A 16,729-nucleotide genomic window follows, 5' to 3' on the forward strand; every position below is an offset into this window, starting at 1 on the left:
CAGGGAAACTAGGGTTCAAATTCAATTGCTGCTCCTTGTGACCTTTGACAAGTCACTTTATCTTCTGTTGTCTCTGATTGTAAACCCTTTGGGGATAGAGAAGTACCTACAATATCTGAATGTAATCCACTTTGAAGTGCCAAAAAAGAGTAACATACATTTTAAAAAGTAGATACACAGGCTCTTTCTCCCTCACACAAACATTATGGATGTGTGTGTGTGTGTGTGTGTGTGTGAGTGCAAGCGTATATATGACACACAGACTCATACACAGGCTCTTTCTCCCTCACACAAACATTATGGATGTGTGTGTGTGTGTGAGTGCAAGCGTATATATGACACACAGACTCATACATAGGCTCTTTCTCCCTCACACAAACATTATGGATGTGTGTGTGTGTGAGTGCAAGCGTATATATGACACACAGACTCATACACAGGCTCTTTCTCCCTCACACAAACATTATGGATGTGTGTGTGTGTGAGTGCAAGCGTATATATGACACACAGACTCATACACAGGCTCTTTCTCCCTCACACAAACATTATGGATGTGTGTGTGTGTGTGTGTGAGTGCAAGCGTATATATGACACACAGACTCATACACAGGCTCTTTCTCCCTCACACAAACATTATGGATGTGTGTGTGTGTGTGTGTGAGTGCAAGCGTATATATGACACACAGACTCATACATAGGCTCTTTCTCCCTCACACAAACATTATGGATGTGTGTGTGTGTGTGTGTGAGTGCAAGCGTATATATGACACACAGACTCATACACAGGCTCTTTCTCCCTCACACAAACATTATGGATGTGTGTGTGTGTGTGTGTGAGTGCAAGCGTATATATGACACACAGACTCATACACAGGCTCTTTCTCCCTCACACAAACATTATGTATGTGTGTGTGTGTGTGTGTGTGTGTGTGTGAGTGCAAGCGTATATATGACACACAGACTCATACACAGGCTCTTTCTCCCTCACACAAACATTATGGATGTGTGTGTGTGTGTGTGTGAGTGCAAGCGTATATATGACACACAGACTCATACACAGGCTCTTTCTCCCTCACACAAACATTATGGATGTGTGTGTGTGTGTGTGTGTGAGTGCAAGCGTATATATGACACACAGACTCATACACAGGCTCTTTCTCCCTCACACAAACATTATGGATGTGTGTGTGTGTGTGTGTGTGAGTGCAAGCGTATATATGACACACAGACTCGTACACAGGCTCTCACATCATCACTTCTCTTTCAATGCGGTGGGATGTGTTCCACTGAGGCCAAGGTCTCGGGACCCAGCCTCTGGGAAAGGCCACAGCATCAGGCCTAGAGCTAGGCTGAGGCCTAGGCATTGGGAATCGACCTCTGGACAGGGCCTCAGTGTTGAGTCTGGACCCAGGCCTTGACCTAGGTTCATGCCCAGATGTTGCGACCCAGGCCTTGACCTAGGTTCATGCCCAGATGTTGCGACCCAGGCCTTGACCTAGGTTCATGCCCAGATGTTGCGACCCAGCCTTGACCTAGGTTCATGCCCAGATGTTGCGACCCAGGCCTTGACCTAGGTTCATGCCCAGATGTTGCGACCCAGGCCTTGACCTAGGTTCATGCCCAGATGTTGCGACTCAGCCTTGGCCTAGGTTCATGCCCAGATGTTGCGACCCAGCCTTGGCTGAGGCCCTGGTGTCAGACCGACCCCGAGGGATCGGGTCCAGGCCTCCAAGCCTGGCCTTTGTGTAGGGACTAGGCCGAGATCTCGTGACCTACTGCAGCCTGGGTCTCTGCAAGGCAGAGGCCTTGGCTTGGGCCTAGGCTTCATCAGCAGATCCCTTCCAGGTCGGGTAAGTGGGGGCTGGGAAGGATCCTGGCCCCAGCATTTTTCCGGATGGGAGGGATGGATGGTAGGAACAGAAGGCCTTGGGAAGCCCTGTTTCTTTTTCATTTGTTTTTTTTGTTGGGGGGGGGGATATATTTGTTTCATTTTTGTAAACTAAACAAAATCATTTTAACACTGAATGAAATAAAATTCATGGGAAAAATCACTCTAATAACTAAATAAAAAAACAAAACTAATTTTAAAAAGCCACAAATTAAGCGTGAATGTCCCCAGGCATTTCAGGGAAGGGCCAACACTTACATGCATAAGTCTATATTTTAAAACCAAAAACCACAGCAAGCATAGGTGAGATATCCGCGTTAACTTCACTGCTGCTCCTGATGATAAGTAAGTCTGTAGATCAGATCTTGAGTTTTAAGGCTTATAGGAAGGGTGAGGGGTTTGGGTCAATTAGGTGGCATGAACCCAGTTGACCCAATGAAGAAACAGAGGGTCTGAAAGACCTCTCCATAACTCAGCAAACTGGTGGACCAATTGCAAAACTGGGAAAGTGGCTCGTGCACGCAGGTTTTAAAATTGGCTTACGTACGTGCATCGCAGCCGACAAATTCCTGTGGAAGACAAGTGCGCTAGCTGTGCTCGAGTAACCTCATAAAATTAGGATCATACTTACGCGCACTTCGTATATTTTAAAACCTATGCACGAAAGTGCAGGCACGATTTAATATTCCAGCGTCTATTCACTTGCGAGCCAATACGCGCATATATGGGCACATGCGTGCTCGTTTTAAAAATACCATCATGTGTTGTATGTCTGGATGTTTTAATAATGTAACCCGCCATGTACAGCACCAATGAGACAGGCAGCAGGCTATAGATGTTTAAATAAATAAATACATTTAAAAGATTTTGTCCAAAAAATAAAGGAAACCCCATTGCGATGCCTAAGGATGATCCCTGATCTGAACATCCATGCCCACTGTCTGACGCGAACAAGAGCTCACGCTAAGGAGATGCTTCAGCCTGGTTACACAACTGAAGCAGAACATTTGCTTTCCCGGTGGCGTTACGAGCAGACGGGTTCACCCACCTCTGCCACTGTGCCAGCAGGTTCTCCAGCAGACTCTGCTTTCCCTTAGCCTGCTCTAGCACCGCCTCGTGTCTCTGTTGCAATGCCACTACCTCCTGAGTGGCTTGGTCTTTGTTTGTGACTTTGCGGGCACTGGACAAGAGGGAGACGACAGTGTTCTTCACCGATTCCACAGTGTGGCGGACATCCTGTTCCAAAATAAAAAAAATAGAAAGGCGTACGATGCTGGCATACAGTAACACCGAGGATTGTTGACAAGGAAGGATCCGTTGGCCCACCCAATCTGCCTGTTTGCCTCTGCCTACACTACAACTCTATGGCAATCACCCACACCCACTGCGCTAGGAATATCTCCCAACTGTCAGCAGTTCAAGTCTGATTGCCCACAGGGTAGACCTCGTTGTCCTTCTCCCCTTTCGGAAGGGAAGCTAAGCCGGCCTGCAGACAATGCTAGAAAACGTCCCACCTCCTGTTGATTATATCTGAGAATATCCTAAAGATCGCTCAAGATCTCCTGTTATTTAACCCTGAAGCCTGCCGTGCCGCTGTGCTGTTCATGCTGGCTTTGTCTTTTCCCTTTCTGATCCCCTACAGTTCCAAACGACAAGGCTTACAGGTTTCCAATAGCCAGCCAGCACATAGCTCCTGCACCCATCTCTTTCTGTCATTCTCCCACGTGTCCCTCTCTTTGTATCCAACCCAAGTAGTCACAGTGCTGGCTACTACTACCTCTGCTGGTGATTTCAGGCATCCACCGCCTTCTCTGTAAAGAAGGATTTCCTCTGAATTTTTCTCCCTTCAAGATATCATTAAGCCTCCTACTTGAATTTCTTTTTCTTTTTTTTTTAATGGAAAATGCCTCCTTCTTACACTGTATTGAAGCCTGCTAAATATGTAACTATTTCTATCATAACTGCTGACATGATATACGCCTAGAGACACATACACCCAAATTCAAAAAAAAACTGAAAACCTGGCTTTTCCAGCAAGCCTACTCCATATCCCCCCCTACCACTTAGAATTTCCCCCATTAGTGAATTCCTCTATAATATATACTCTTCGAGCTATGACTATGAATGCCTCCGATTTAAGACTAAGAATTTGCCTGCTGTTTTTTGTACTTTGAACTCTCCTATCTGTGTATATAGTTGGTTTACTCATATTGAGTTATATTTATAGCTAGTTTTCACCCCCCTGTTTAATGTACTCTATTGGTTATATGTAAGGGCCCTGCCCAAAAGTTAATCTTGTTCCGCTGTTATATGTAAGGGCTCTGCCCAAATGTTTTTGTTTTTTGTAAACCGATGCGATGTGTCAACGGATGTCGGTATAAAAGAGACCTTAAATAAATAAATAAATAAATAAATATCATGTGCAGGGAAAAGACGGGCGTTGGTCAGCTGGCTCATTTTGGATTTTGATTCCAGTGGGGCAGGATTAGCTTAGTAAATCCCACAGTACTGAAAAGTGCACTAAAACCATGCAATGACAGATGGTTTTATCACAGATAAAACATACATGCTGTAGGTGCCTCAACTGACTGCAATGATGCATTAAAAACAGGCATTACAGCATGCATGTAATGTATAATCATTGACTACTTCTTTAGAGATGTAAAGTTTTGCACTAATGGTAACATTATTATGGATATGTACATAAACACAATCTGTGTTACATTTTAATGAGCTGCTTTACATAATGTTGCATATTAGGAGTTCATTTAAATTTAACATATTCACTCACAAAGACAGTGAAATCCTTTCCATAAACTTTAATACAAACACATTAAAACACATTAATGCCCTCATTTTCCCACTCCTCCTAATGCTGCTACAGATTTTGCCCCAGTTCTAGATTGGCTAATTTATTTATTGTTACTACAGCATGTTTAGGCATCTATTACCAACCTGTGTTATAACTGTGTTTTATTGCATGGTTTTAATACGCTTTTAGTACCGCAGGATTTACTAAACCTCTCTCGCCCCCACTGACTGAACTCCAGACCAATCACATCCACTGCTCCTCTTTGATCCTCATCAGTCAGATTTGCTTACCAAATGTTCCTCTGTGTGAGACCATGCTCGCTAGGCAGAGAGAAGGAGCGTACTGTGACAGAGCGCTGCGGCCATTTGCAGGGGGCAGAACCACAAGGCACTGGTCCTTGGATGGACCCCGTGATTTCCAGCCATCCCCCCCTCCCAGGATGGCCCTGCATCTGAGGACTGGCCCCATTTTAGAGAAAAAAAAAAAGCACTGATTAAGCCCCCTGTTACCGTGTGTTCCTGGAGGATTCTGTAAGTCTCTGCTGCTGAAGAACATCCTGTAACAGGGATAGACAAGCCAGCTTCCATTTCAGACACCGATTGCTGGACCTAGGCAATCAAAACCCGAGAACATCAGGTCAGTCTTCTTTCACCAAGCAACCTGCTCAAGGAACATGACAACAAGGCTTCCAACAATCTCTTAAAGGATTTTAGTGTGCAATGCCCTCATTTACAGGAATCAATATTAACAAATCAGTGCTGAACATGTATGGCTTGGATCAAACTTGAAGCCTTCAGTGCTACTGTAATAATTATTAGGGATGTGCATTTGTTTAGAACGAATTAGGCAATTTTAACGAAATTACCGTTTCACTGTCCGTGCTGCGCTCACAGAGTCGGCCCCGGTCCTGCTCCGACTCCTCCTCGATGTTTCTTTTGCCTAATTCATCCTGGTTCGGGAGACCCGAATCCCGAAACGGATTTTCCCCGAAATTCGGGAAAAATTTGTTTTTCGGGTTAGCACGGGGGGGGGGGGGGGAGGGGCACATTTATTTAAAAAAAACCCAAACCCAACCCTTCAAATTTACTTAATTACAACACCCCCCCCCCCCACCACCATCCCGATCCCCTCCAAGACTTACTGAAAGCCCTGGTGGTCCAGCAGGAGTCCCGAGAGCGATCTTCCGCTCTCAGGCCGTCGGGCCTGCCAAGAATCAAAATGGCACCAGTGGCCTTTGCCCTTTCCATGTGATGGGGCTACCGGTGCTATTGGTCGGCCCCTGTCACATGCTAGGAGCAATGGAAGGTCGGCACCATCTTTGAAAATGGCACGGGTTATCCATTGCTCCTTCCATGTGACAGGGCTGACCAATGGCACTGGTAGCCCCTGTCACATGGTAAGGGCAAAGAGCCACTGGTGCCATTTTGTTTACTGGCAGCCGACGGTCCGAGAGGGGGAGATCGCTCCTGGGACCCCGCTGGACCAGCAGGGCTTTTAGTAAGTCTTTGGGGGGGGGGATCGGGATGGTGGGGGGGTTGTAATTAAGTACCTTTTTTTTTTTGCGGTTTGAAAAATCTTCCGAAAAAAAAAAAAACTAACCCGTAGGTAAACGAATTTTACGACGAAGCGCCCAGCCCGAAGCCCGACCCGAAAGCTTAAAACGAAGCACATCTCTAATAATTATGCAGAGAAGAGAGAATCATGCACAATCACCTCTAACACTGCTGAGTTCCAGGTTTGTAATCTTTGTAATCGTATCAAACCTCCCAAAAAGCGTGGATTAAGTCATGTCAGCTAGACTTCAGTAACGGAGGATACTCATAGAACTAAGACAAAATCTTACAGGGCATGCATCCTTCGGTCACGGGGTCAAAGCTGCAAACATTGCACTCACAAAATAAAAATAAATCATAGGTAGGGTATAAAGTGCAAAAGGAATCTGTGCTGACAACTATCAGCAGACAGTAATATATTCTTTAAATTTTACTGCAGAGAATTCTCAGTCTTACGACTAAGGCAAACAGTCTATTAAAAGAAAACAAAAGAGCCTTTACAAGCACCCATTCATTCCAGCAGACAGGGGCTGCTGGTTTCGGAAAAGTGTTCTTTTAAGCAGAATAGCTACATTCAGGTCCACATTCAGTCACTGTCCGGATAACACTACTGAATCTAGCTGGGTATCTTAAAGTTAGCCAGCTAACATAAGGACAGCTGTTTGACCCGACCAGACTTAGGGGGTTATTTTCTAAAGCTTATCGCACGCTTGCGAAATAAACATCGGGGCGGAGTCAGCCCCGGAAGAGGAGGAGTCGGGGCGGGACCGGGGCCGACTCTGCGAGCGCAGCACGGACAGCGAAACGGCAAGCTTCCGTATCGCTGCCCACTTCGCGCCGAATAACTACGCCTTTCATGGCGTAGTCATTCGGCGCGACGCCAGCACTGATTGCACCGCGGAGGTGCGATCGCTGCCGGCTAGCGCAGGACCGCCCCCGCTTCGTCCGTCCCCGCCCCCCGTTACTGCCGGGATTCACTATGCCTTGCGGCATTAGTGAATCCAGGCCTTAGTTAGTTAACACAGTTCGGCTAATTCAACTCCTCCAGAATGAGTCGCGCCCCAGAATGCCCCTAACTTATCCGGCTAAATTCTAGCTGACTTACTCGCCAGATAGTATTTAGCCATATAAGTACCCAAATATTAATTTAGCTGGCTAACCTCTGAGATTTGTAGCTCAGAGAAATACAAATTTCTATAAATAAATAGGTAAATAAATGCTTCTGAATATGGATCCCACTATGTTTTAACATAAAAAAAAAGACAGTGAAGGCAGAAATGAATATCACAGATGTGTGCTTTCCTTCTGAGGGCAGTCCTCATCTTCCTGCGCATAAAACTCACCAGAGGCATTTGCCTGCCCATGGAACTAGACAAAATAGAACTAAGACAAAATCTTACAGGGCATGCATCCTTCAGTCATGGGGTCAAAGCTGCAAACATTGCACTCACAAAATAAAAAAAAAATCATAGGTAGGGTATAAAGTGCAAAAGGAATCCATGGCTATAAAACTTTCTGAGAAGCCCCCCCAAGGGCTGCAGCACCCTACCTGTCTGAGGCTCTCCTCAAACCTCTGCTGCTGGCATGCATGTCCCGTGACGGCTTCTTCCACGCGGTGCGAGTGCTCCTTGAGTTCCTCCCAGTGCCTGCGTATCTGCGTCACTCTTGCTTTAATGCGGGCAGATTCACCAGAGGTAACAAACCGGGAAAATGACTGAGATTCCTCCTCGAGGCCTGCAATGCCATTAACCTTACTGTCCATCTCCGCAGCAATAGCCTAGAATTTGGCAAAACAAAACAACCAATACATTTAACAGTTATTATAGGGCGTCCTGTGGCCTCGCCTTATCCGTTTAGATTCTTCCAACCTGCATCCTCCACCGAACAACCTTTTCAGAGTGGAATCATGCCTTGAAATAAAAAGCAGAAACCTGAAAAATGTATTAGATATTGTGATTGTAGGTATTAAAACCAAAACATCTGAGCAAGTTAGCCGGACAAGACAGCTATTCCTCTCAACATCCCCGAGAAAATCACGTCAGCTGGATAAGTCTTCTCTAGCTAATCCAGTTAACTTAGCCGGATAAGTTTGAATATCACTATTTATCTATGTTAGTCAGATAAGCAGCTTCTCCCCAGAATGTCCCTATCCCGCCTACCACTTCTCCGGCTAACTACTTAGCTGGACTAGTAGTTATCCAACTAAATGGTGAGCGATGAACGGGACAGGAAATTCAGTCACCATCACTTAGCTGGATAAGTAGCACTGAATACAGGCCTCTGTGTATATGCCTATATATAGTGCATTATACGTTTGTCATTATTTGTGTACTATGAGCCCAAGTGAAGCTCTCTACATGACAGATATGCAGCCTAACAGCATGCTTTCATTTCCTGGAATAGCCCAAATTACCCAAACAGACTAGTTAAATTAGGCTTGTCTGGCAAATAGAGCCCTGTTATGTTACTGCATATGTTGTTTGAATAAGGCTCCATCTGATCTATAAAGAAATGGAAAATAAAAGCATTAGATTCTTCATTCCGCTGTATATTGATGCCTGTTTCTGTGTTTACGTAGTTATGATTGTACAGTCAGCCCCTTCTAGTGGTAAGAAGTGAAAACTGCAGGTAGATAGAAGCTCCTACTGAATGATACGAGCAAATCTAGATGGGACGCTTCTTCCACAAAAGTGAACTAGATTACTCGTAACTGAATTCTGAAAATTCATTCCTAATCAGTGAAAATGCTATTTTATTCTATCATTAGCTCATTTATCTACTCTGCCTATCATACTTTAGGGCCTGACACAAAAAGGACTTTTCCTATAGACACAGAATGGGAAAAAAAACTTAGTAAATGTAAAAATGTGGAAAAACTGTAACAGTTTCACTTGCTGAAAACTCATGCAGTGCCATACATTCTACAATAACTTGGCAGCGACAGGGAGAAATCAGATATGTTAATATGTTCCTACTCATTATGGTAATATATCCATAGGGAAGGTAATTTTGTTACACTGCAGGTAATTTATATGGCAGCTACATGTATACGTTAAACCAGGGGTCAGGAACCTATGGCTCGGGAGCCAGATATGGCTCTTTTGATGGCTGCATCTGGCTCGCAGACAAATCTTTAATAAAATAGTAAAAATCTAACAAAATCCCCCACCCTCCTGACGCCCCCCCAAGACCTCCAAAATTAATTTACTACAACCCCCACCCTCCTGACCCCCCCAAGACCTGCCAAAAGTCCCTGGTGGTCCAGCGGGGGTCCAGGAGCGGTCCGGGAGCGATCTCCTGGACTTGGGCTGTCGGCTGCCAGTAGTCAAAATGGTGCTGACGACCCTTTGCCCTCACTATGTCACTGGGGTCGACCAATGGCGGCGATAGCCCCTATGACATAGTAAGGGCACACGGCCGTCGGCTGCCAGTAATCAAAATGGCGTCAACGGCCCTTTGCCCTTACTATGTCACAGGGGCTACTGCCGCCATTGGTCAACCCCAGTGACATAGTGAGGGCAAAGGGCCGTCGGCGCCATTTTGACTACTGGCAGCCGACAGCCCAAGTCCAGGAGATCGCTCCCGGACCCCTGCTGGACCACCAGGGACTTTTGGCAGGTCTTGGGGGGCGTCAGGAGGGTGGGGGGTTGTAGTAAATTAATTTTGGAGGTCTTGGGGGGCGTCAGGAGGGTGGGGGGTTGTAGTTAGTATGGCTCTCATGGAATTACATTTTTAAATATGTGGCATTCATGGCTCTCTCAGCCAAAAAGGTTCCCGACCCCTGCGTTAAACCATTTTTCAAAACAAATGTGCATATACGTTGACACTGAAAATTATCTTTAAGAATGCGCACAAGCTAACCCACAGAAAGCTCTTTGCAGGAGGTAACTTGTGCAGGTTAATTTATGCGCATATATTTTAAAATAAAAAATATTCGTGTAAATCCTTCATTTCAACTATGACCCCTAGAACATCTTTTGTTTTTGTGCACATAAACGGGCGGATTTTAAAAGCCCTGCTCGCGTAAATCCGCGAGCAGGGCCTTGCGCGCCGGCATGCCTATTTTCCATAGGCCGCCGGCGCGCGCAGAGCCCCGGTACGCACGTAGGTCCCGGGGTTTTCTGAAGGGGGCGTCGGGGCGTGTCGGGGGCGGGGCCGAACGACACGGGGTGTCGGGGGCGGGACGCGGCGTTTCGGGGGCGGGCCCGGGGGCGTGGTTTCGGCCCAGGGCGTTCCAGGGGCGTGGCCTCACCCTCTGGAACCGCCCCCGGGTCGGGTCTCGGCGCGCCAGCAGCCCGCTAGCGCTCGTGGATTTACGTCTCCCTCCGGGAGGCGTAAATCCATGGATAAAGGTAGGGGGGGTTTAGATAGGGCCGGGGGGGTGGGTTAGGTAGGGGAAGGGAGGGGAAGGTGAGGGGAGGGCGAAAGAAAGTTCCCTCCGAGGCCGCTCCGATTTCGGAGCGGCCTCGGAGGGAACGGAGGCAGGCTGCGCGGCTCGGCGAGCGCCAGTTGCCCAAAATCGGCAGCCTTGCACGCGCCGATTCAGGATTTTATAAGATACGCGCGTATGTTATAAAATCCAGCGTACTTTTGTTTGCGCCTGGTGCGCCAACAAAAGTACGCGAACGTGCTTTTTTTTAAAAGCTACCCCAAAGTGTGCACGAAATCAGGTTACGCGCATACAGTTCTGCGCATAGCCCACACTCAATTTTATATCAAGCCATTTACGTGCATAAACCCATGTTTTACATGTGTAAAGGGCTTTGCAAATTACTCCCAAGAAGGTAATTAGCAATTGTATCCATGGATAAAACAGTGCATCACCTGCTGAAACGACTTGCCACAGAATTGCCTGCCTGGGATGCAAGAAAGCTTATGGGCACATGTCCTTGTTATGTGTGTTACGTTTACCGAAGTGAAGGTGTTCTCTGGGATGGAGCTAGGGAGAAGTATGGGCTATGGATGGAAAAGGAAAATAATGTTCTGTTCTGTTCTGTTGTTGTTGTTTTTTTTAGTTCAGATTGTTTCATTTTAGTGGACACTATTTTATGTTCATACACACTAATACTATGACACAAAAATGCACATCCCTAGTTTGGACTTACAGTACCATGCATAGTTCTGCATTCTCAAAAATGCGCATGTACATTTCCTCAAATTTCCTGCATACAAATTATCAAGGGTAATTGTGAACCAGCTATTTGGGTGGCGTCATTTTGCAAGCAAACAAATGCAAGCTCGCTTTGAAATATGATGTGATGTGTGTGCATTTGTCAACTTTATTATGCAGGCTGTTACAAAATTACCCCCCTAGGGGCCTATTTTCTAAGTCACATTAAAATCAGGCATTAATGCTTAATTTAACGTGGATCTTAGTTGCCATTTGTTAACATCTGATTTACTAAAACACATTTACAGGTGAATTTTAAAGCCAGACGTGCGCATTAATTAGGGGATACGTAAGGAAATCGGGCTCGCGCATGCCAGGGAGATTTTAAAAGCCACCAAGATGGAGGAAGGTCTCAAGATGGCGGCTTAACCTTTGCACAGCTCTGCCCATTTGCTATTTCTTTTGATTTTTCCTTTCATTTTTGTGGCCTAAAATGCCAGCGAAGAGGAAGGGGAGAGTTAGAACTTACCCCTCAGTCTCCTCACCCCTATCCGGGCAGAAAATGATCTTGCAGTGAACTAGAACAGCATTTCAATTTCGGGATCAAGTTCCGGTTGCCTCAGCGTGTGAAGGAGAACTCACACCGGCCTCGTCGGAGGTGTCGCTGAGCCCCCTGGATGAACGTCACCCGCCGGTTGCATGGGTAGCCATGTCGCCACTCTCCACGTGGGGCCCTGAAGAGGGAACCCAAGAAGCAGAGGACAAGGGAGCAGCGGCTTTGGAACCTCCCGTGCTTAGTTCCTCCTGGATTAATGGAAATGGAGCAGGTGCTTCTGTGTCGGCTGGTGTGATCACTCAGGTAGCAATTGGAGGTGAGATGCTAGCCGCCGGGAGTCTTCCATCTAGTGGTTTATTAGTTTCTTTTGAGAAGCCTGCAGTGGTTACCCTAGAGTCTTTATGGGATCTAATGTGCTCTATGGGTAAAGTCTTCTCAGATTGTTCTTTAAAAATTAACTCACTTTCTCAGCAAGTGGACACTATCTTCAGTAATAATAATTCTCAATGAAAGGAAATTTTGGACAAGTTTTAAAAAGTGGATGAAGAAATACAGCATGTTAAAGGAATTTAGTCTACTATTATCCAAGTCTGTGGTGTTTTTTTATTTTATTTATCGTTTTATATACCGTCATTCGGTTTCGCCATCATAACGGTTTACAAAAATACAAAAATTACAAGGTTAAGGAGGATAACAAGGGTTTCAAAAAAGGTTCAAAATCTTGTTAACATAGGGATATCATATAGAAATTAGTTGTTCAGTTTTTAAGATTCAAATCTTTGTTATAAATCATTGCTGTGTTGAGTTTCGTTTTTCTTCAGGTTAGATTGGAGGGGGTTGGCGTTGTGTTGTTCATTGGGTGAGTTGGTATGCTTTTGTGAACATCCATGTCTTTAGATCTTTTTTGAAGGTTTTTAGGTTTTCTTGAGTTCTGTTGGGAGGGAGTTCCAGAGTTTTGGGCTACCTAGGGAGATTGCTCTCTTTTGGGTTGAGGTGAGTTGTTTGGAACGAGTAGGTGGTGTCTTTAGGAGTCCTTTATTTGCTGATCTGAGGTTTCTGTTTGGGGTATGTAGTTTTATGGAGGAGCTTTGCCAGTTTTCATATATAATTTTATGTAGAATGGATAGTATTTTGTATTCAATCCTGAATTTTATTGGTACCCAGCTTTAAACAGGAAAGTGGAATTTATAGAAAACACACTAAGGCATTTCAATTTGTGAGTGTTAAATTTTCCCAGGGTAGTGGGAGAGATTCCTCAAATTACTTTGAGAAGATATTTCCTTGACATTTTGGAACTTACTACAGAATCAACTCCGCCCCTGGACAAAGTGTATTTTTTGCCTTCTCGCTCTGTCATTCAATCTCAGATTCCTCCTGTAGACTCAGACAATTGACTTTTTAGAGTCATTTAATTATGAAGTATCCGAAAGAGCCAAATTGTTAATGTCTTTCTTTACTGAGAAAGATCCGACTACTGTCATGAAAAGTTATTTTGGGAAATCAAATGCACTTTTCATGGGTCAGAAAGTCAGGATTTTTCCAGATTTCACGACGTCTACTCAGGAGAGAAGGAAGGGATTTTTGGCTTTGTGCCGAGATACCTTGGCTATAGGAGCAGCCTTCTTTCTAAGATTCCCGTGTAAGTGCATTGTTACGTATAACAGAGATAGCTATGTATTTTTCTCACCAGAACAGCTTAAGAGTTTCATAGATTCCAAGAAGATCATGCTTCAAGAAAACAAAGTCTAGGTGAAATCATCTTTTTGAAATGTGTGCATGCTGTACTGAGCTATGCCATTTCTATTTATAGTTTCCTTAATTTTCTCCTATTTTTGCTGAACTCTTCCCCCATATATATTGTGGTCTAATGGGTATAGAACTGGTATCTTTTAGTTTATGAATACCTTATTTCTGTACAAAGTGGGTGCTTTGTTTGAAAGTTGTAAAATTAATAAACAAAAAAACCCACCAGGATATGTACATATCTCCCACACTGCACACATCTGGAAAGTTTTCAAAAAGAGGAAGGGTGTGGGCAGGGCATGGACATTTCGAGGCGTGAGCCTAAGATGTGTGCGTGGAAATACTAACGTGACCTGGTGCGTGCCTAGACAACCTGCTGCGTAACTACTTCTGCTATGGATGACGTGTAAGTTAAAATGTAAAGAAAACTAGGCAGATCTGCGGGGATATAAGGATCGGGGCAAACTGGGGGAAGTGAAGGCTATCAAACCAAGGGATATTGGAGGAACCATCTCTTAACTGGGCAAACTGGGGATGAACTGGTAAAACTGGGAATGGCGTCAACACGCACCCCTTTTAAAATCCGTTTTATGCGGTGGGCGCAGGATTTGTGTGCACATGCACGTATCCGTTTAAATTTTGCTCGCTTATGTTATAAATTGGCCGTGCACCTGTGCAAATGTACGCACGCCTGTCAATTTGAAAGTGACCATTCCATTCTTTAATAAATCCAAACTGGATTTAATGCAGATGCATGATCTCTGCGCTTGTAACCCCCTGAATCAACATGAAAGACCCAGCTAGGCCGAAGATCATCCTCAGTCGGCAATAAGGTCTCCCACCTAAATCCTCAAAACCTTCCAAATGAATATTAGAGGGAGGAGGACACACACGTCTTTCCTGCCTTGCTGCTACTGACAAATGAAATGGCATCTGATAAACTCATGCGCTCCTTTACCACACATAAACAGTTCAAAGGAGCATATAAAAGTCATTGGGCACAATTGCAGCTGTCTGCACCAGCAGGGCAGGAAGGAGGAATGCATCATCCTATTCCCAAAATAGTTTGGAAGACCTCTGAGAGGGTAAGTGGGACTGGAAGGATAGAACTTGAATGCTGACATGGGGTGTGGGGTGCCAGGGATGGAGGGATTCTTCGGCCTAGAAGGGTCTTTTATATTGACTTCGGGGGGGGGGGGGGGGGGTTTCAACTCAGAGCGATCCTCATTGCCATCTCAGTAGTGAAGAGGAAGTAAGGGCCACCTTGGTACAATGAACAAAATCAACTACAGAGGTGTAGTTGATTGGTCTGTCCTAGCTGCTTAACGTAAAACACATTAATTAATGCAATTAGCGTTAATCAATGAGCTGCTCAACATGCATTTGTGCGCTATGCAGCTCAATTATTTTTTTTTGTATTATTAAGGCAATGTTTGTATTAATATCCTTTGGTAAATAGGCCTGATAGAGAGACTGATAAATAGATCTATTATCTGTAAACGCAATTCTGTATCCATGGCGGACAATTTTCAAAGGGTTTAGGGACCTAAATCGGTTCCTTTGAAAGCCCACTCTGAGTGTGCTCATAAATTTAGAAGCCTATTTCCATGAATCACCTGAATTTAGGATCCTAAAAAGTGGGGGGCTACCGGGGCGGAATAAGAGTAGGGAAAAAAAAAGTTATCGCACTTGGCACTGAATTTCAGCAGAAGGCACCTTAGACACCGAAATCTAGGCACATGAACTACAGGCCGAAATTTAGGGCTCTACATTTAAAGCGCCTAATTTAGGGATTTCAGTCGAAAACTCAGGTGCCTAAATTTGGCTGAAAATCTTTCTAAAATTTAGGCTCCTGAGTGAAGTGCTCGGCAGTTTTGGAAAATTGACTTCATGGATAATTCTTTCAAGAACAGGGAATTATTGTTATTGTCGGTTTATGTCCATTTATTCTTTTCAGTCCTTTTTGTTTTGTATTTTCATTATACACTGCTTTATTGCGACACAAAGTCAGGAAATATGGTTTATGTCTTTTTTTTTTTTACTTGAAATTAAATAAAATTCAATCTTGAAAACTGAACCAAATCAGAATGTTGTTTTTTTACTTGGTAGCTCCTTTGGGCTTGCAGCTCATTGGGAACCTCCCCCTTTTGGGACTATGACACCATTCACAGCTACCTAGGGTTTATGTCCTCTTCTGAACCCCCTTCTATCTAGCATGCGCTGCGGCACCTGGCTCAAGTGTGAATTGGGCCAGCCAGAAGTCATCATTGCTAAGCAATGGCTGGGGACTCCGCTGCAGCCTGCACATCCCAAGGTGCAGGAGCCAGACTGAGCCAGGGGACTGGCCCCATTTTCTGTTCTTACTTTTTGCAAATAGATCAAGATAGTACAGGTGGCTAAAAGTGCATGCACTGTGAAACACAGTGCATTTTTCAGACAGTCAGCTGGATCCATGGAATTCGTTATTAACCCACACGAAGGGCTCTGAAAATTGTCTTCCCCAGACATAAATAAAATGATTCTGGTAATCAGCAAAGGAATGGAAACAAGGCGAGGCACATGTCTAAAAATAGCCTAAAATTCAGAAATTCCCATGCTAAAAAAGTTAAGGGGGTAATTTTCAAACAGTCCACCTAAATTCTGCAGGAAAAATGCACATAAGTTACACTAATTTTCATAGCAGACTTTTACATGCACAACCCTCTCTCTGAAAATTATTTCGCCAAATATATCCACACACCAGTACACCTGCTATTAGATGTGTGGGCATTTTTTGGGGAAAATTTGCATGCATAATTTTTTAAACCATAATTATGCACAAAATCTAAACCCCTTCTCATCTCCCGCCCCCCCCCCCCCCCCCCCAACCCTCTCCACCTCCACTCGGCCTGGCTAACCTTACACAACTAACAGGACATAAACGCTGGAGTTTAACTGCATAACAGTAAAGGAATTCAAAAAGGCATGGGATAAACACATAGGATCTCTAGAATGGTAATAAAGCAGTGGGATAACCTGCACAGAGGAGCAGTTACAACTCTAAAAAAAAAAAAAATTCTTGCTAGCC

The 16,729-nt window shown here is 44.7% G+C and overlaps 1 protein-coding gene across 1 annotated transcript in view; it reads right to left on the reverse strand.

The window, feature by feature from the left end:
- Positions 1-16,729, reverse strand: part of SYNE1 (spectrin repeat containing nuclear envelope protein 1) — a 966,955-nt gene that overhangs the window by 726,421 nt on the left and 223,805 nt on the right. The window contains 3 exon segments of the mRNA XM_029596918.1: positions 2,937-3,124; positions 5,210-5,308; positions 7,803-8,030. Coding sequence (XP_029452778.1) covers positions 2,937-3,124; positions 5,210-5,308; positions 7,803-8,030 — 515 coding nt within the window.

This window comes from Rhinatrema bivittatum, chromosome 3 (genome assembly GCF_901001135.1).
Source record: "Rhinatrema bivittatum chromosome 3, aRhiBiv1.1, whole genome shotgun sequence".
In the NCBI taxonomy this organism is placed as follows: Eukaryota; Metazoa; Chordata; class Amphibia; order Gymnophiona; family Rhinatrematidae; genus Rhinatrema; species Rhinatrema bivittatum.